The sequence below is a fragment of the Rhamphochromis sp. 'chilingali' genome, assembly GCF_963969265.1.
Source record: "Rhamphochromis sp. 'chilingali' genome assembly, chromosome: 12".
Classification (NCBI taxonomy): domain Eukaryota; kingdom Metazoa; phylum Chordata; class Actinopteri; order Cichliformes; family Cichlidae; genus Rhamphochromis; species Rhamphochromis sp. 'chilingali'.
This window is the reverse complement of record NC_137939.1, coordinates 15905453-15926977: the sequence shown is the minus strand read 5'-3', so window position 1 is coordinate 15926977 and position 21525 is coordinate 15905453. Positions and strand designations below refer to the sequence as shown.

Below are 21525 nucleotides of genomic sequence, written 5' to 3'. Positions count from 1 at the left end.
CACAAGTTTTCTTATGGCTGGGAGGCAGATTTCTGACACTCTTGCACACATTCCTGCCAGATTAACCAGCAGCTAAGATTAATGTGGAGCAGAGCTCATATTCAGCATCTAAAATAATGTGGTCAAACATTTGTTACAGCTACAGAGGTCATATAAAGAAGAAAAGACGGTGTTTGACAGTTACATTTCAGGAGCTTGACAAATATATTTGTTGGTACTGGCCCTTCATAATAGTGCTCAAGGAAGTGAAAAATAATTAAAAAGAAAACTGTGCCATGGCACAGTTTCTTAAAGTGAGTGATTCCATTGTTTACAGTAGTCTCATAGTAATATTGTATCATAAAGAAGCAAAGAGATTAATTGAGCTGTGGTTTGTTGTTATTTTAATCTCCCCAGTTTTTCCTTGGCTGTCCCTCCTCTGTCTCATCTGTCTGTTAGTACCTGATTCTGTTACCATGTTTATTGTTAATCTTCTTGTCTCTGTATTTTGATGGGTTTGTTATTTATTGTAAGGCCGTACAGAGTAATTATATAAAGACTTCTTTTTTATCTGTTCATATCAAGAAAAAAGCATTTAAATTACTGCCCTTGACATATTGTTCCTTGTAATTCAAAAAATGCTTTTTAGCATTAATTTCTTTTCATCAGCTTATCCTGGTATTGGCTGTGTTTGGAGGCACAGGGTCCCATGGCTCTTATAGGCTTAGTGTAGTTTTAATCAGGTTAGTACCTGGCCTGTCACCCTACTTCTATTTACAACTCTAACTAAGGGTTAAAAGGATCCATGAGCTACTCGGAGCTATAGTGGTAAACCAAGACATGTAAGAGAAACATATATTTGCTATCTGCTTTGGCTGATGGTGTACTAGTTAAAAATAGAATATGAAGTTTGTATTTTTAAGGGATTTTGTAGACCAACACTTTGGCATACACTCACTGTTTGATGACCTGGTTGATTCCAGGATGATTGCAGCCTCCAGCTGTGCAGTCATCATTGGTTATGGCTGCCTCTGATGGACACATCAACCCAGCATGTCTAAAGTAGTGTTCAGTAGGAGATATATGGATATATATGGATATGCTTCTTCCAGAAAGGCTGATGCTACTTTGGGAGTGTGGTAATGAAACATTTGCAGGTAGGGGTGTTGCCACAGAAAAGGCACAAGTGCAGACTGAAGAAACTCATCTCAGTACTTCTGTCTAGTTTTATTGCCACCAAGAATCATCAGATCAGAGGTGTTACTGTTCTGGACATGCAAGGTTGCAGGAACAGCTGGGATACCCATGACAGAATCCAGCATGGCAAAAACCCTGCCTCAGTCAGCCTCACTTAGTTGTTACATTGTAGCACTGGTGACAATGTGGTGTCTATGCTGTTTCTTATATACTAATATGGCTGTTGTGCAACTGAACTTGTTATTTGCAGTCTAATGACAAGAATCAAAATAAAAAGGACTTGAGGAGCAATAACTGACAGAAGAGTGCAGATAGAACTAAACACAGGAAATGACACAGAATGAAAAGGCGTGAAACACTGAGGGAATATAAAGAGGTGAAAGTAAATAAGACTCAAACTGAAGATATTTAATACTAAATATCTATACAGAACTTGAAACACCAAAAACATAAAACATTGGATCAAAGGCTGAGGAGCATGACAACAGCCCTAGTTCTTTCATAAAAGAACTCACACATGGTTCATTTAACAGAGAACTGGGTCATCATTTCAAAGAGGAACTTGTATATGAATATGAAAAGTAATGGGAGGATAATGCAAAGAAAAAAAATCACTAAAAGTCTAAAAATGAATGACTATCCATCAAAGAAATAGCAAAGACCTTTGGTTTGTTCAGTTGAAAAAAAAAGTGGTGTAAAAATGGTATAAATCCAGTAGATTTGCAAGGTGAAGAAACAAAACTTCACCAAGTGAGTCAGCAATGTTTTTATGACCAATTTGTACCGTTCTTCTGATGGCTGTTTCAAATCATCTTAAACTGGGTTCTTGAACATTACAATGGGTTCACTGTAGTCACCAGGCCTCAATCTAACAGAGAACCTTTGGGATGTGGCAAATCATGACCGCCAGCCCACAAATCTGCAGACGCTGTCATCTCAGTATTTGCAAATACATCAAGGATTTTCCAGCACCTGCGCCACGAAGACAAAGGGGCAGTTCCGAAAACAAAAGGTTGTCCAACTCATACTAGTAAGGAGTATCTAATAAAGTGTCACGTTAGATTACTTTTGTTTGCTTTTGTTCCTTAATACAAACCTATAAATAGGGCTTCTGTGCTCTTAGTCAGTCCAACAGAACAATAGGAATTTCAAATATTGTAATATAATAAAAACCTTTTTTTGCACTTTTATGTGCAAAAAATGTAGATGCCAATGAGCCACACAAGAAGCTGTGGAAGAAAAATTATTACAATAAGTGATACAGATCTGGTAATTTTGCATTATCTGCATGGCTAGCCTTTGTTGTTGGAATTCCATGCATTGTGTTAGCTAGCCAAGGCTGACAGAAGTCGGAGGTACATTAATATGTGACACTGCACTTCTAATAGTTCACAGGTAACACTGTTGTCTAGTGAACTGCAGCACTCTCTCGGTTATCTCTATAGGCACTACTACAAAGGTGTTAATGCTGAGCCACAACCTCACAGCTGCCCTGTTCATCTCCACCTTGCGCCAACTAATCCTCGGTTTTTCTAGTCCAAACACGACTACGTTCGTTCGCATGTGTCTGCAACGCGCTGCAGGAGCTCCTCACTCGCTACTGTTTGGTCATGCCCTTGCATGAGTTTTTGTCAGGCTTGTCAGACAGGCATGTCCCTTTGAGTTTATTTTGCTTTATATGGTAAAACACCAAAGACTTTGAACGATAACGCTCATTTCAGGTGATCTGATGCAGAATGTTGCTCGATTGTTTAGAGAGAAAAAACAAAATGTATCGGTTGTGTTTTGAAGGGGATTGCACGTTCACACTTCCCATTGTGTGTCTGTGTGTACACAGGTGGTGTGGAGCAAATGTAAGCCAAGCAGTAGGCGGTATTGGGTGTGCTTTATTTCATGCTTGTGTCAAGCAGCAGAGAAAATCTGGATAAAACTGTCTTTGATTGTGATCTTTTCTTTACTGTATAAAACGCGCCAACTGTCCAGACAGCATTATGAGATTTCCTTTGGCTCCCGGGGTGATGATCTGATGATTTATGCAGTGGTTTTGAAAGTCGTTTGAAGGCAGTTTTTCTTTAACTGAACTGTTTACTTTGAAGGTGTTCTGTGTGAGCAATTGGTGCATACAATTGTTATAACATGTTATAACGTGAGACTGAAGCAATAGAGGCTTAAATGAGGTCAGTGAGCACCAGATGCTCTGAAATAAAGGGGCGAACATTGACTGAGAAGGGCTGAGGCATTTAAGGCCGCTCATCTATAAAGCTGGAATTGTTAACTCACCTCCAGCTATATGGTAATAGAAAACCCAGCTCATTCTATTAATCTAAATATTAAGTTAATTTCCTTAAAGGGTAAGATTTAATCGTGTCCTTATTATAAACAAGTCTCGACTTCCATCACAAACTTTTCCTGTAGGCTTTTAAAATGTGTTGCATTTTGAAAGATGTGCTCCAAATAACTTCACAGTGACTTCAACATAGGCTTAATTTGATCTGAGGAGACACAGTTATTGTGGCTTTAAGGGATGTTAAAGTAATTTATGACCAATATGACTCATGTCTTGCAGTTCAGTGCAAAAAGGCTTTCATGTATAATGAGTGGGATTGAACCAGTATTAACAAAATGGAAAGACATGATCTTATTTGATTCCTACATACACAAAGTGATTTGGTGTATTTTTGGACAAGGATTCTATTAATATATTGTGTGTATTCCAGCAATGGACTTTCACATTTTTAATTAAATGTCTGTATGTTTTGTTGCGTTATGCTCTTATTTAACCTTGTATTTTTTATAGCTTGTATCCTTCATTTTCATACGGAACATCACTGTACATTAGACTAATTCAAGGGTGGTTTCAATCTTGTCTCAGTTCTTTGCTCTAAACATTTAGTCAGTATCATTAGAGGAAGTGAATTTGTACAAATTTAGGGAAAAAAGTTAAGCTGCTATATATGTAATGTGTATTTGTCTATATTGTATAGTTATGAAGCATGTTACAGTTGTAGTTCCAAAAATTGTTAAATATCTGTCTCTTTCTTGTAGATCTTTTCTGATTGCAGATTTTCAGAATTCAGAAACAGCTTCTTCCATACACTCTTTTATAATCAAATATGTTGTGTCCCATCCCAAATAGGAGATCTTTCCTAAAGTTTTAAAGTCTGAGGGGCATGGTGTGAAATAGATTACTTGTAATTCCTTCCTGAAAAACATTTCCTACAATATAATAGATTACTATGTAGGTGTTACTCTGTCTTTCTCCCACAGCCTGAAGGCATGCAGAGGGTTAGATTAATCAGTGATTCTAAAATGACAGACGGTGTGAATGCCAGCATGAATGCCTGTCAGTCTCTCTGAGCCCTGCTACAGACTGGGAACCTGTCTAGGGTTTTCCCTAACTGGGATAGATGCCAGCACCATAATAAAGATGATGGATGGATACCATTAATGTAAGTAGAACTTAACAGGATTCCAGGTCATTTGAGCCCGCTCTACAGCAACCGAAGTAATGGCAGAGAAGTAATTTCTTGAAGAAATCGTTAATTTTCATCTAATTTTAAATTTTAATTGAGATTTGACCAAACAAAAGTATGTATGGTTTTTAGTTTTTATAAATGATTTAGATAATTTGATTACAGATATTAAAAAAAAGTTAAAATACACATTTGAATAAACTAATAAACAGGGTGTAACAAATAACAAAAACAGTAACTAAGACAGCTAAATAAAGTAATTATTACAGAAGAAGAACACTGAAAAAGTTTAAAAATAGTCTGGCATAATGTGTGACATTAGTTGCTCTAAAATAAAGGCGATATATAAAACCCCACGCTGTAACCTTCTGCTTGGGCTCACATGTACTTCCCAAGATATGGAATCACACCGTGGGTTGCCCCAGGTATCCCACAGCAGCTTGAATGGCGTGGGGGGTTGCGGTGTAGGGGTGGGAGCAGTTTCCATTTACAACGTAAGTGAGGATGTAGATTTCCCGCAGATGTTTAATTCAAGCATGTTCATAATTTCTTTATTTGATCCCACAGACCCACCATAATTCAGTATTTGATGAGTAACCCTGGTTATTAGCACTGTGGTTAGCACTGTTACCTTAAAGCATGAAGGTCCTCAGTTCAATTCCACCATCAGGCCGGCGTCTGTTTGTGTGGGTTCTCTCTGGGTCCAAAGACATGCACTTAGTGAGGTTAGGTTAGTTGGAAATGTTAAATTGCCCACAGGTGCGAATGGGTGTTAGCCCTGTGACTGGTGACTTGTCCAGGGTGTACGCTGCCTCTTGCTAAGACAGCTGGGTAAAAAAAGGTGACATTTTCTTATCAATAAATTATATAAATTATGTTCAAGGCCCTCTGCTGCTTTTTTTGTTTTATTGTCCTGCTTTAGACGACTATAACATTGCAGAAATGGGTTGTCTATGGGTTGTCTATACTACGGTACCATAAATATCGAGTCACCTGCCTGTTGGAAAGTAAACTTCCTCCAGGAAATGATCTGATCCCATTTTCAGCCCAACCTTGTTTTACAGCATGTTAACAACAGTGCCTCAAGCTGCAGTGTGTTGGCAGCAGTGATTTCAGTAGTTCGGCCTTCATTTCATGTGTACACAAACTCACAGACACACACACGCACAGAGTCAGGCTTATCATGTTATGGTTTTCAAGGATATGGGAACCTGGGTTTGTTTGGACTTGAGTGTAGAGATTCCTTGGCTTTGTCCGACCGCTATGCAGGAGTTATAGTGGTGGCACTGAACTTTCTGCAGGGTCCGTCTTATCTGTCCTATTGTAGAGATTGTGTGCTCGTCTGTGCCAAAGTCTTTGCTCAAGGTCTTTGACTGCCTGCAGTGAAACCTAACCAAAGACCTCTAAGTGTGATGATCATTGTCTTATTTGTCTACTTTAAGAAGAGTTCCAGGTTCAGTTCCTATTGCTTGCATATTCATAACAATGTTTTTCTTATATTTAAATACATCCATAAGAGCTTGCTACTTACAGCCTAAAACTGGGACACTTTGACCTATATAAAAATTTAAAAAATGAATAAAATGATGAAAGTCTGAAAATGTCTGTACATGCAGCTGAAACCACTGTCAACCCCTAAGTTGCCAATCTGATTTATTTTACTGTAGTTTTGTCTAACACCCAGACACCCGCATAGTTGGATTACAAGAGGATTGCAAGATATACGTTAAAAAGAGCTGCAGGCTAGAGTGTTAGAGGCATACTTGCAATTCTTTTTAATTTTTGATCTGCTCTTTTTTCTTTAGTTCTGTGAAAGTAGTGTCTTAGTTTCTGACCCTGAATAATATGTTGCATTTATTTTCAAGGGGATCAAATTCTCAGATGTTTGTAGAATTGTAGTTGAAGTTTTCAGTAATTGATTTATGAACTCTTACAGCAGATTAAGAAACCGCATTGAAGTCACTACTAGTTACACTTGCCACGTACGTGCTTACTGTGTGTTGAGACGTATCTCGCTCTTTTAGGAGAGGTGAAAGGTCACATCAGCAGAGAGCTGTGATTGTGAAAGCTGCTTTGTTCTGTGCTGCAGCTTTTAAGTTGTCGCGCCTGAATCACACACATGCATGCAGGGGCGTAATTTTCAGATGGGTTAGGGGGGTTATGATCCCCCTCCCAATAATCAGACCCAACCAATATAACCCCATATATGCATAAATAGGCTGTTGATTTTCTTTACTCATCTCAGGTATTACCAGCAAAATAGTTGCATGTTTAATCATCTGGGAATTTACCCAGATTTATTTATTTATTTAGACAGAGATGGTGACCCCCCCCCCCCCCCCCCCCCCCAATGAGTGTGTGTGGGTCATGTGCATGCACATGACCCACACACACTCATTTCAAATGCACATGCGTACTATCATGCATCTTCATGCACCTTTCTCTTTGCTAATCTATTCACAGCAGCAGAGTAACTTCTGTGATTTGAATGGAATTGAACTCTTTGACCTTATGCTTATGCTTCAGCTCAGTTTTATTTTCAAATCCTTTATTTTTTCAGTGGTTAGGATAAAAAAGGAACAACAAATTCTCAGCACATGCAATTTTGTGATTATACAAGTAGTCTTGTTTTAAAATATAAATTAAACTTTATTTTTAGAATAAAATAATCCTCTTTCTGGTAAATTGTTGATGAGAAGAAGATTATTGGCACGGTGTTATCTTTCCTGCTAAATATCGAGCTAAAGCAAGGAGCTAATTAGCAGTGCAACAGATTGACAACCTGTCCTTTCGCCCTGACAGCTGGATTGACAGCTGCATCTGTGGATGGATGGGTGAATGCTGCTTACAGGTTTGAAAAGTGAAACCAATGCATACATATCATAAACTAACATTTTTTTTTATGTCAAACAGGGGCAACCCCTCTGGTCGCCAAAAGAAGTTTGTATAGCCTTTATTGTCACATGTCCAAAATGACACACGGGTTAATTTCATTTGGTTTGTAGTCACATTAATGAAAAAAACAAAATTAATCCCAAAGATGTTTCCTTTATACTTTGAAGAGATTTAGTCGGTCTCTTTTATGTTATTTAGTCATTTAGTTTGTACAGCACCTGACCTGAATATTTGGGATTTCTACCATAGAAAATTTCCTCTAAAATTTGCTCTTCAGTATTTTGGTGGACTTGTTATAATTTAATGCAGAGACAGGGCTGATCAGAGTAGATGTGGAAAATTCATCTTCTGCGTCGTTCTTCTTTCTAACTTCCATTAAAATGCTGTTATAGAGTCGCCTAGTTTGTATTAAGCTAAACTGATCAGACTGCCGGTACCACTCTTCTCAGTTTCTTTTGTCATTATTTTCCTTATTTTTGACATTAAATTTTCCCTCCTCTTCCATCATCCTCTCGTCTTCCTCTTCCTCATTGAACTGTCCCTCTCGCTCTTTTTCTCTGCCCTCATCTTCCTCTCTCACCATTCACTCTTCCAAGTGTCCAGAAGAAAGGGGTGGTGCATTCCAAAAGCCTGGAGACCATTCCCTTCTTTCAGGCAGTGGCCTGTAGAGTGACAGTGAAATTAGAATAAGAATAGCTGCCCATTCACCCCAGTGCCCTAGTGACGGGCTGGAGGGAGAGCAAAAAAGAGGGAGTGGGAGGGACGAGTGGAATGAAGGGGGTCCCTCAGACACGTTGCGTTCCAATTGGCCGGTGGCGTTCCCTGTGTTTTTACATCGCTGCCGTCGGTTGCACTTTCAAGTTTGTTTTACACATTTTGCCGCACATACACACTGCACATGTGCATGCATGCGGAAATGTACACATTGGGGTCCAAGGCTTGAACACGTGCACTGGAATACAGGAATCTACGCACTGTCAAGCAGGTTGGCCTCCAGTGAGCAATTCTGACCACGCTGTGCAGAGCAGAGTGAGGTGACCCATGGCTGTGTGAGTACAAGGCTGCTCTCAGTTAGTTGGATTCATCATGAATATTACACAGTTGTGTTTTTGTTGTTATTTTTTTAAGATAGGTTTTTCATTTGTGTAATATCAGCTAAACTCTGAATATATTTTGGGTATTTCTGTAGCTTGTGGCAAAGAGTTCAGATTAAAAGGCAACCTCGTGCTGTCGCCACTCATGTGGGCCACTTGTGTCTAAACTGTAAACTTTTAATCATGTAGCTGTTAAAATTTAAGATTAGTGCTACAGGTTGTTTTTTTTTCTTTGTTTTAACTCTTACCAAATGGCTTTTGCTAGAATGTAGTTTTGATCAAAACTGTTTATTGTCATCTTCATCCTTCCATGTAGATCTTGGATGGGTTAAATATAATATTACTGATTGACAAAATACCTCTTTGCAACTCTGCGGTGGCAAACAGGCATTATGATTCTTTGCAGATCTTCCCACTCTTAGACTGTGCAGTAAGTGGCCCCTCACTAACAGGGATCTAGTGTTTTTGGGACTTTTTTGTTTTTGAAAAAAAAAGAAGCACATCCATCTTACCTTTGTTGTAAGCCCATGAAGTTATGTGATTGATGGAAAGATGACTGTATGCCTTCTGCATTAATAACTAGTTTATATGCTCTTGATTTTAAACAAAACGTGTAAAACAAATAGATTTTTTTGTATTATAGATAAAAATCCAGCATTTTGTGTTTCCATTTTTTACTTGAGCATCCTACCAGTTCCATCGTCTAGACAGTAAATAGTGTCACATGTAAAATTCTGGTAGTGCATGAAGCAAATTATTATTGCAGTTATAAATAATAAGTATACTATTTTCTTTACAATCTAGCTCACCAAGTTGAGTAGTAAGGCTACTGCAGAGGCCCTGGTTCAAATTTATCCCAGGTTGTTTATTGTGTGTCTTCTCCCTTTATGTCTCTCTGCATGGATGTCTTAATAAAGGCAAAAAGTTTGCATTTAGGCAGCAGCTAAACTGTTCTAAAACGATATGCATATAACAAAGAAACCCTGCAGACAGTCTCTTTTTACATTTTGTTTATCATGAGAAACAGACCGCACATAGTAGAAATTTTCTCTACCAATACAGAAAACTTGATACTTTTTTTCTTTAGAGATCAATAAACTTTTTGTATCCTTTGATATTTTTCACATGCACAAAAAGTATCTCCTGGATTAGCAAGCAAAGTTGAGCTTTCTGGGCAATTCTTTCATATTGAAAACCTTTGTGGGGCAATAAAATCTGTCTCCCTCTTAACTAAGTAGGTTTATGTAGGGCGAAAGAAATCAAGGATGTGACATGCTTTCTAAATACACTTAGTCTTTTCATTTATTCTGGTCCTCTTGCCTTTTTGATAACCACTTTTACTTATCTCAGAGTAACATTTCAGACTATCTAACATGAGCAATGTAGACACTGGTTGGTTCTTTTCAGTCAAGACCATCTATCTTTCCCATACTACTACATCACAGCAAAGCCTGGAGGTTGTGTTGTAACATCAGCTGTTACCACAGCACTGAGTAATTATTACTCCAACCAGCCAAGACCATTGTTAAGATCTGTAAGGGACTCTACCACCTGCCTTGACTGACAGTGGTTAATACTCTAGTTTATGGACAAACAATGCCTCTGTGTATTGTGGTGTTTTACTGTGGCCTAAATGTTTTATTGATTTCTTTCTCTCACAAATTATTTATGTGTGTTACAGGCAAAGAGACAGCCTGTTGTCCATCATGAATGTTCATCTGAGCCTCCTCATGCTGGGTGAGTAGAAGTCAGACATGTGTTTAGTCTTTTTCTGTGGGGTGAACAAATTCCTCGACCTGTGTAATAAGTACTGAGCTCTCTTAGCAAGAGCTCCGGTGTGCAGTGACCAGGACAGAGTGTTTATTACCTCTACTCCCAGGAACTTGTTACCATCTCCACTATCATGCTGTTGATAAGGAGTGGTGTTACCGCCCTGGCCGCTCCTGAAGTTGACAACGAGCCCTTTGATTGTAATACAGCATCTGCATGTTTGTGTTTTTATCATCCAGATGTGCTTGGCTCTGTTGTATTACAGAGGAGATGGCATCTGCCGTAAAGTGATTTGAGCGGTATGCAAACTGTAGTGGGTCAAATGCAGGAGGGAGGCTGGAGACAATGTGTCTCTCAAAGCACGTCATCATAAAAGGAACACTGTGGGGCAGTAGTCATTGAGATGAGTGACTGTGGGTTTTTGATGCCAGCAGTCTTAAAGCAGGAAGGTACAACAGTGGTCCAGCAACAAACTGAAGATGACTGTGAGAACTGACATTAGCTGGTCATTACTGTTCCTGAGCCCCTGTCCTGGCATATTAGGACTGCTTATGTTCACTCTCCTCAAGGTCTTTCAGACATAAGTTGTTGTAAGATTCAGAATCAGAATCAGAATACTTTATTGATCCCTGGGGGAAATTATTTAATTTCCCCCAGGGATTTCCCTCCCCCATTTCATTGACTTTCCCTCCCCCATTTCATTGACTGTCTGTTCATGGTATGTTTTAATCTCATCTAGTTTATCTTGTTAAATAGGTAAATAGTGGAGAAATGTGTTTTTGTGTGTACGGGGAGAATGGGGCTGGGGCAATTGTCTCTGCCAGTCTTTCTGTAAAGTCACTGCATGCCACTTCCTCATAGGTCCTTTATAAAGTAAACTCACTTCTTATTGTAACAGCCGATGCCTTAGGCATTAAAATATTTCCTCTATTGTCATATTCTGAGTAAATTTAACACCAGAACCGCAGGTTCAGAATAGACAACATAATCTTCAGTGTACACTTAGGATGAATTCCTTCTCTGAGGGAAAATTCTTTGAGATGTTTGTTTAGAATTAAATTTAAAAAGATTCCTGAAATCTGCCATGATGGTATTTGTGGAATGATAGGCCACTGACAGGAGAGCTAAATCAGAGGACTTGCAGGCCTAATAGTACGGTTGTGCGATACTTTTTAGGGCCACACAAGAGCATAGCCACCGTTTCACTTGTAAGATTTACCCCCTGGTTAGTTATGCTGTACTTTTATAAGTTAAAGGGAAATTGTTATATATTTTTAGCCACTCACACACATGACAATAAAGACTGATTACATATTTTATGCTTGCCATTCCTAACTCGTCTATTCTCAGGTATCTGGGTCAGTCTCTATGTTGATTATTAACTGGAGGAAGGAACCATTCATACGTGCAGGGTCAGAAACTAAACTTTAATAATAATGAGCATGAACTTTGCTTCATCTGGTGATACATATTTGTGAATAAATGAAAGCATGGAAGGATCAGTTTAACAGTCATTGAATATCTAGGATGGATGATAATTTACTTAAAACCTTTCATATTTTAATATTTGTAAATATTGTGTAAATATATAAAGGTATATGTAAATATGTCTGACCTCTGCATTAAATATCCTGCAACAGTTAGTGAGTGTGCTTCCAGGAGATGAAGCAAGTTTAGAACTTGATGTTGTTGCTGACTTTCAAGCTCTGTTTTTTCATATATCTTTGCATATATTTATTACATACATATATTTTACCATTAACTGTCTTCTTTGTATTCACTCCATTCACTCCATTCTTCATCATGCCCTCCACACACAAAGCACTTTTTTCCCAGTGGGAAAAAAGATAAAGGAGATGAAGTAAATGAGCAGTTCTTCAAGTGCAGCTATATAATAATAATAATAATAATAATAATAATAATAATAATAATAATAATAATAATAATAAAAAGGACATAAAAGGAGGTACACTTTACTCACTTTACTCAAAGCAAGAACCTTGACAAGAAGGCTGTTCTCGAAAAAATTTATTTCTTGCCAGGAAAGAAGCTCTGAAAAGCAAAACTGGTTAAACATTTATATTTAAAAGGAACTAAAGCTGCAGCCACCTCACTGACTTTCCATTTACTATCCTGTCGGTCTTAATTAAGTGATACCCTCCCATTCCAAGAATCTAATATATTCTGGTGAAATGTAGAATGTTGATTGTAATCTTTTGAGAGGACCAACAAATTTGCATCAAGGAAAAAAAAACCTACTGTAGTTCTTTTTACAAGAATACTGAGTGTCAAAAAACAGCCAGGTAAAGAATGTGCCTCGCACAAACAGCAGCTGGTTTGCCTCCATGTGATTATATGTAGCACTGGCACATGGCAATGAAACCCACACCATCCACTTGAATACAGCCTTATAGCAGGAATGCAGGAACATGAGGAAAATGTTATTCATGACAGAAAACATTCCTGGTGTTAGATGCATAGACATAAGTGATGCATACACAGATGGTACAGATGCTTAGAATTGCTGCCACCAGCCTGTTTCCAAGCCGCTACGAGTCCTCCATTCTTCTCCTGCAGTATATCTACTCTTCTCTATGAACATGTCCCCCTTATTCAATTGTTATTTCCCAAGAGACTGTTTTTTACTGATCGCAATATAGTCCATACAAACTGTTGATCAAGTATGGAAAATTTAAAATGGTTGGATAAAACTTGCAGCCAGTTTGACATTTCGTACAAATACAGCCACTTAAAATGGCCAGCTTATTCATAGCAGAACAGGATCCTTGACTGATCCCAACTGTGACGCTGTCAGCACTGATCCCGTAGAGCAGGGGTGTCAAACTCCAGTCCTCGAGGGCTGGTGTCCTGAAAAACACCTGAATAAAATGAGTAGGTCATTAGCAAGACTTTATAGAACTTGACTGCAAGCTGAGGTGACAATTCAGCCATTTGATTCATGTTACGGCAGCTTATGAGTGAATGAACATGGTGCAATAAAAGTACTTCACAACCCCAGGTCAACCCATGCTCATGTCTGCTAATGCGATTCTAGAATTTTTGTGCAATCGCCCCTCTTTTGATTTTGTGTTCATTTAGAAGCAGGAAATTAGAGATCATACAGATCTTTATGTATTTGACACATTGCTGCAGTTTAACTGATTGGTTTGTATCATCTGGCTTCATGGATATAAGCTGGGTATCATCTGCATAGCAAAGAACATGTATCCTATGGGTTCTGATAATATTGCCTAAGGGAAGCATTGTGTAATGTAAATGGAAGTGGTCCCAGCACAGACTCCTGTGGAACTTTGTGACTAACTTCTGTGCATGTGTAAGAATGTGCATGCACAAATTGGAGTCTATTACATGGATATGATTCAGACTACTGAATTCCTTTAAATCCATCTCTGTAGTAGAATATTGTGGTCAGCAGTATTGAATGTCTAACGGGACAAGCACAGAGATGAGTCTGCTGTCAGATTCAATGAGAAGATCATTCATATTCTTCACTAGTTCTGCTTCTGTACTAAGTTAGCTCAGTTAGCTGTTTTACAACTACTCTGTCATTTTTGATAGTGTAAGTTTTAAGTATAAAGGTAGGCACTACACAGGTGTATTATTTGTCACCTAATTATATTAATAGAAGGCAGTTATGAAGATGGGAATTATCTACAAGAGACCAAAATAACTGGTGAAGTTGGTACTAAACACTACAATCATTATAATAAGATGCTTCAATGCAATCAGCCACAGTCACACAGTAATTGTGGGTACTGTGAGTATAAATGCATTTGCAAATAGATATACAGTATTAAAAAAAAGTCCTCAACAATACACACACTGAAGTCTTACATGCTAGTCAGGACAGGTAAAACCAAAGTGTCTGTAGCCCACACAAAGAGAAAGATCCACGCTATTGTCATGTCTGAGGTGCTAGAAGCATCTCAAAAATTAGTCTGCATAGGATGATGACTTTGCCTTGTAATTACCAAAGCAAATACAATTTTCTACCCTATCTTACACAGATTGAGGAAAGACATTAGTCAGAGCACTTTTGAGAGTGGCTTATATTCAGTAGCATTCTTTGCATGTGTGGTCTCCTTCAAAACACAAACTCAGTCATTAATTAAAACACAGGCTAAATCAGTACTGAGGTATACATGCCTAGACAGAGTGTTGGGAGAGGATCTCTTGGCACATTTGAATGCTGCTTTTATCATAGTCTCTATCAGTCTTTATATTTCCAATAAAATTGTCGTTGTCGTGCCAAATTTTCCCTTTTAAAAAAACTGCCCTTTTTTGAAAACCTGATGTAGGTAATTATCAGAGTACATTAAATGCACATTTTTATTTCTTTGCGCAGCGTGACGTGACTCAATTTTAATTTGGATTCTCATATTTTGTTTTACTCTAAAGCCAAATTTATTACAATGTCTGTTAAGAGGGTTTCCATGTACAGTGTTTTATGGTGCCTCACCTTGGACAGGTTATTTGATCATACCTTTAAAGTGAGGTAAGGTGAAACTCAGTTATACCTCTTAGTCATACTCTCTGTGTCTGTATTGTTAAATAGTTATCAGAGTAGTGAACTGGAACATAACTCTTAATTTTTAGCTGCGCCAACGACAAATATAAAGTTGAAGGTTTTTCTGCTTCTGAAAGAATGTATTTAAGCTTAAAACACGGTTTACCTTCCTGCATGTATGTAAGTGTGTTTTATGTTTGTCCAGGGTGTGTCTGCTCTTTATCAGTAGTCCACAGGTTTGCCTTGCAGCACGTTTTTGTACATTTCTGTATGTGACCATTGTACATGTTGTGGCATTTTAAATGTAAACCTCTTTCCTTTTGCTTTAACATGTTCTGCAATATGCTAAAAGCTTATTGTGTATTTCCTGGTATATTATAGTAGAATAGTCTGTAGTACCGCCAGGCATTGTTAATGTTTCACTGGAATTCAGAAAATCTTCCTCTGTTAATCTTGTACTTGAACTGATTCCAAGACATTGTGTATGTGTCTGTGTGTACAGAGAGATTGGAAGAGCTGTAGTCTTAGTTACTTTGGCCTGAGTAAACCAGAGAATCTTTAGGTTTTGAAAGCAAATATTTAATGTAAAATGATTTCCACAGTTGTCTTTTCAGCTGCAAAATGCAATTGCTTTACTCTACAGTATGCATACTAAGCATACAAAAGGATTTTCCCAGTTTTAATCTGGAACAAATCATGGGAGCTAGATCTGCAGTTTACTTTTTGAAGATCTAATGAGGAAACCTGACCTTCAGCTGAGAGCCAGTAACATTGTCACTACTGTGATTCTGTCATTGAAACTTCAGAAGAGCAGTCTGATGCCCAAGTGTTTTGGCTTGTGAATCTAATATGAAGATCCGCTACTGTAACAATATCTCTGTCTTTAAAGTGGAAATGCACCACTTATTTCACTGAATACAGTATTTTTTAACACAAAACATCTGCACCCTTTATATCAAAATTGCTATATTTCTATATTTTATATATATGTATACATATATACATACATGTATATACATATATGTATATACATATATGTGTATATATGTATATATATGTGTGTGTGTGTATATATATATATATATATATATAGATATATATAGATATATAGATATACATATATACACTTATATATAGCTATATATATAGCTGACTATATATAGATATATAGATATATTTAAAAAAACAAACACCCAGCACGCCCCTGTGGGTGGTTTATCCTTCAAGCTCGGGTCCTCTACCAGAGGCCTGGGAGCTTGACGGTCCTGCGCAGTATCTTAGCTGTTCCCAGGACTGCGCTCTTCTGGACAGAGATCTCCGATGTTATTCCCGGGATCTGCTGGGGCCACTCGCCTAGCTTGGGAGTCACCGCACCTAGTGCTCCGATTACCACGGGGACCACCGTTACCTTCACCCTCCACATCCTCTCGAGCTCTTCTCTGAGCCCTTGGTATTTCTCCAGCTTCTCGTGTTCCTTCTTCCTGATATTGCTGTCATTCGGAACCGCTACATCGATCACTACGGCCATCTTCTTCTGTTTGTCTACCACCACTATGTCCGGTTGGTTAGCCACCACCATTTTGTCCGTCTGTATCTGGAAGTCCCACAGGATCTTAGCTCGGTCATTCTCCACCACCCTTGGGTACATACCGTGCAGGGGCCTGTCCTTCCATGATGGTTCCTCGTCTCCCTCCTCTTTCTTGGGTTTCTGCTGCCTGAGGTATTCACTGAGCACTCGGTCAGTTGGGGCCATCTTCCCAATGTATTCTTGGATGTTCGTTGTCTCATCCTGGACTGTGGTGCTGACACTCACCAGTCCCCGGCCCCCTTCCTTCCGCTTAGCGTACAGCCTCAGGGTGCTGGACTTGGGGTGAAACCCTCCATGCATGGTAAGGAGCTTTCTTGTCTTTATGTCAGTGGCTTCTATCTCCTCCTTTGGCCAGCCTATTACCCCAGCAGGGTACCTGATCACGGGCAGGGCGTACGTGTTGATGGCCCGGATCTTGTTCTTATCATTCAGCTGACTCCTCAGGACTTGCCTGACCCTCTGCAGGTACTTGGTGGTTGCAGCTTTTCTAGTGGCCTCTTCATGGTTCCCATTCGCCTGCGGGATCCCCAAGTACTTGTAACTGCAATGTTGCCTTCTGGTAGTTCAATCCCCTCAGTTCTGACTACCTTCCCTCTCTTTGTTACCATCCGACTACACTTCTCCAGTCCGAACGACATTCCAATGTCATTGCTGTATAGCCTGGTAGTGTGGATCATTGAATCGATGTCTCGTTCACTCTTGGCATACAGCTTGATGTCATCCATGTACAGGAGGTGGCTGACAACTGTTCCGTTCCGTAGTCGGTCTTGTTAATGATCTCACTGAGGGGGTTCAGGCCTATGCAGAACAGCAGTGGGGACAGAGCATCTCCTTGGTAGATCCCGCACTTGATGGTGACTTGTGCTATGGGCTTGGAGTTGGCCTCTAGTGTTGTGCGCCACATCCCCATTGAGTTCCTGATCTTGTACAATTCTAGGCATTCCAGTATCCAGCTGTGGGGCATTGAGTCATAGGCCTTCTTGTAATCAATCCAGGCAGTGCACAGGTTGGTCAGTCTGGTCTTGCAGTCTCGGCTGACTGTTCTGTCTACCAGTAGCTGGTGTTTTGCGCCTCGGGTATTCTTGCCAATTCCTTTCTGTGTCCCGCTCATGTATTGACTCATGTGCCTGTTCATCTTAGCCGATATGATGCCTGACAGGAGCTTCCATGTAGTACTGAGGCAGGTTATTGGTCGGTAGTTGGAGGGGACCGGTCCTTTCTTGGGGTCCTTGGGGATCAGGACCGTCCGACCTTCGGTTAGCCATTCCGGGTGTCTCTCGTTAACTAGCAGCTGGTTCATTTGTGCTGCCAGATGCTCGTGGAGTGCAGTCAGCTTCTTTAGCCAGTAGGCGTGAACCATGTCGGGCCCTGGTGCTGTCCAACTCTTCATACTGGAGACCCTTTCTTGGATATCTGCCACTGTGATGGTTACTGTACCCTGTTCGGGGAGGTCGCTGTGGTCTGCCCTCAGATCCACTAGCCACTGAGCATTGCCGTTATAGGTTGCGTCCTTCTCCCATATGCTCTTCCAGTATTGCTCGGTCTCCGTTAGTTGGCTAACCTCCCTCCGTGCTACTTTGATCTTGCCCTCTAGCCTCCTTCTCCATGGAGGGTACTGCCCCTTGTGGCTGTTCAACTTGTAGCCAAGCATCTCCCTGATCACTGCTGCCGTATTGTAGATCAGCTTGTTAGTGTCGGTATTGTCCGTAGTGCTGCATTAACATCATCTAGCAGACCTTCTGAGGGTACTTCACGTAATCTTGGTAACCGGCTACGGGGGATCCAGGTTTCAAGCTTGGCCATGATCTGTATCCAGTAAGGGTCCTAAGGCTAGACCCCCTATGCTAAACAAGCCTACCGCAGACATGAATAGGATGATGAACCTATGGATTCTTCGATACCCAACATCCACAATGACGGCGAAACAACTAGTAGCTCAGTGTTCCAACATTCGAAAGAAGGGACTGCTCTCACAGCTAGAGATTGACGAGGTACAACACAAATGCTACGGCAAGGAAGAGTCAGGACACCAGGTCAGGGGGGAGATATCATCACCCCGACCCGAGATTGGGTACATAGCCCCAAGTGTGATAGGAGAAGGATCGTTGAGTGCGAGAGGAACTGACCTGAAAGATAGGATCATGGCCAAGCTTGAAACCTGGATCCCCCGTAGCCGGTTACCAAGATTACGTGAAGTACCCTCAGAAGGTCTGCTAGATGATGTTAATGCAGCACTACGGACAATACCGACACTAACAAGCTGATCTACAATACGGCAGCAGTGATCAGGGAGATGCTTGGCTACAAGTTGAACAGCCACAAGGGGCAGTACCCTCCATGGAGAAGGAGGCTAGAGGGCAAGATCAAAGTAGCACGGAGGGAGGTTAGCCAACTAACGGAGACCGAGCAATACTGGAAGAGCATATGGGAGAAGGACGCAACCTATAACGGCAATGCTCAGTGGCTAGTGGATCTGAGGGCAGACCACAGCGACCTCCCCGAACAGGGTACAGTAACCATCACAGTGGCAGATATCCAAGAAAGGGTCTCCAGTATGAAGAGTTGGACAGCACCAGGGCCCGACATGGTTCACGCCTACTGGCTGAAGAAGCTGACTGCACTCCACGAGCGTCTGGCAGCACAAATGAACCAGCTGCTAGTTAACGAGAGACACCCGGAATGGCTAACTGAAGGCCGGACGGTCCTGATCCCCAAGGACCCCAAGAAGGGACCGATCCCCTCCAACTACCGACCAATAACCTGCCTCAGTACTACATGGAAGCTCCTGTCAGGCATCATATCGGCTAAGATGAACAGGCACATGGGTCAATACATGAGCGGGACACAGAAAGGAATTGGCAAGAATACCAGAGGCGCAAAACACCAGCTACTGGTAGACAGAACAATCAGCCGAGACTGCAAGACCAGACTGACCAACCTGTGCACTGCCTGGATTGATTACAAGAAGGCCTATGACTCAATGCCCCACAGCTGGATACTGGAATGCCTAGAATTGTACAAGATCAATGGGACCCTAAGAGCCTTCATCAGGAACTCAATGGGGATGTGGCGTACAACACTAGAGGCCAACTCCAAGCCCATAGCACAAGTCACCATCAAGTGCGGGATCTACCAAGGAGATGCTCTGTCCCCACTGCTGTTCTGCATAGGCCTGAACCCCCTCAGTGAGATCATTAACAAGACTGGCTACGGATACCGACTACAGAACGGAGCAGTTGTCAGCCACCTCCTGTACATGGATGACATCAAGCTGTATGCCAAGAGTGAACGAGACATCGATTCACTGATCCACACTACCAGGCTATACAGCAATGACATTGGAATGTCGTTCGGACTGGAGAAGTGTAGTCGGATGGTAACAAAGAGAGGGAAGGTAGTCAGAACTGAGGGGATTGAACTACCAGAAGGCAACATTGCACACATAGAGGACAGTTACAAGTACCTGGGGATCCCGCAGGCAAATGGGAACCATGAAGAGGCCGCTAGAAAGGCTGCAACCACCAAGTACCTGCAGAGGGTCAGGCAAGTCCTGAGGAGTCAGCTGAATGGTAAGAACAAGATCCGGGCCATCAACACGTACGCCCTGCCCGTGATCAGGTACCCTGCTGGGGTAATAGGCTGGCCAAAGGAGGAGATAGAAGCCACTGACATAAAGACAAGAAAGCTCCTTACCATGCATGGAGGGTTTCACCCCAAATCCAGCACCCTGAGGCTGTACGCTAAGCGGAAGGAAGGGGGCCGGGGACTGGTGAGTGTCAGCACCACAGTCCAGGATGAGACAACGAACATCCAAGAATACATTAGGAAGATGGCCCCAACTGACCGAGTGCTCAGTGAATACCTCAGGCAGCAGAAACCCAAGAAAGAGGAGGGAGACGAGGAACCATCATGGAAGGACAGGCCCCTGCACGGTATGTACCACCGGCAGATAGAGGAGGTGGCTGATATCCAGAAATCCTACCAGTGGCTGGACAAAGCTGGACTGAAAGACAGCACAGAGGCACTAATCATGGCAGCACAAGAACAAGCTCTGAGCACAAGATCCATAGAGGCTGGGGTCTATCACACCAGGCAAGACCCCAGGTGCAGGCTGTGTAAAGATGCCCCAGAGACAATCCAGCACATAACAGCAGGGTGCAAGATGCTAGCAGGCAAGGCATACATGGAACGCCATAACCAAGTGGCCGGCATAGTGTACAGGAACATCTGTGCCGAGTATAACCTGGAAGTCCCGAGGTCAAAATGGGAGATGCCCCCAAGGGTGGTGGAGAATGACCGAGCTAAGATCCTGTGGGACTTCCAGATACAGACGGACAAAATGGTGGTGGCTAACCAACCGGACATAGTGGTGGTAGACAAACAGAAGAAGATGGCCGTAGTGATCGATGTAGCGGTTCCGAATGACAGCAATATCAGGAAGAAGGAACACGAGAAGCTGGAGAAATACCAAGGGCTCAGAGAAGAGCTCGAGAGGATGTGGAGGGTGAAGGTAACGGTGGTCCCCGTGGTAATCGGAGCACTAGGTGCGGTGACTCCCAAGCTAGGCGAGTGGCTCCAGCAGATCCCGGGAATAACATCGGAGATCTCTGTCCAGAAGAGCGCAGTCCTGGGAACAGCTAAGATACTGCGCAGGACCCTCAAGCTCCCAGGCCTCTGGTAGAGGACCCGAGCTTGAAGGATAAACCGCCCGCAGGGGCGTGCTGGGTGTTTTATATATATATATATATATATATATATATATATATATATATATATATATATATATATATATATAGATATACGTGTGTGCAGTGAATTGTTAGTATGTTGGAAAATCAATCTGGGTAAGGGAGCAGTGTCCTTTGTAGCCAGTAAGGTCAGTAACAGATTTGTCTTTTTTTATAGTTTCTAAATACGAAAGGCCATGATGAAACTTTCGTTTACATTTATTTGATAAGCTGTTATTCCCCAGCATGATCTAACAAATCTCTAAGGTCTTCT

The 21525-nt window shown here is 41.2% G+C and overlaps 1 protein-coding gene across 2 annotated transcripts in view; it reads left to right on the top strand.

Annotated features, from left to right (window-relative positions):
• lamb2l (laminin, beta 2-like) overlaps nt 1–21525 on the top strand; it is a 59269-nt gene that overhangs the window by 1323 nt on the left and 36421 nt on the right. Inside the window, exons 1-2 of one of the 2 annotated variants that reach the window (XM_080898945.1) lie at nt 8358–8593; nt 10320–10375. In XM_080898945.1, coding sequence (XP_080755071.1) covers nt 8586–8593; nt 10320–10375 — 64 coding nt within the window. In that variant the 5' untranslated portion in view covers nt 8358–8585. Of the gene's footprint in view, nt 1–8357; nt 8594–10319; nt 10376–21525 lie in introns of those variants that run through there. The other variant, XM_080898946.1, reaches the window with a different exon arrangement.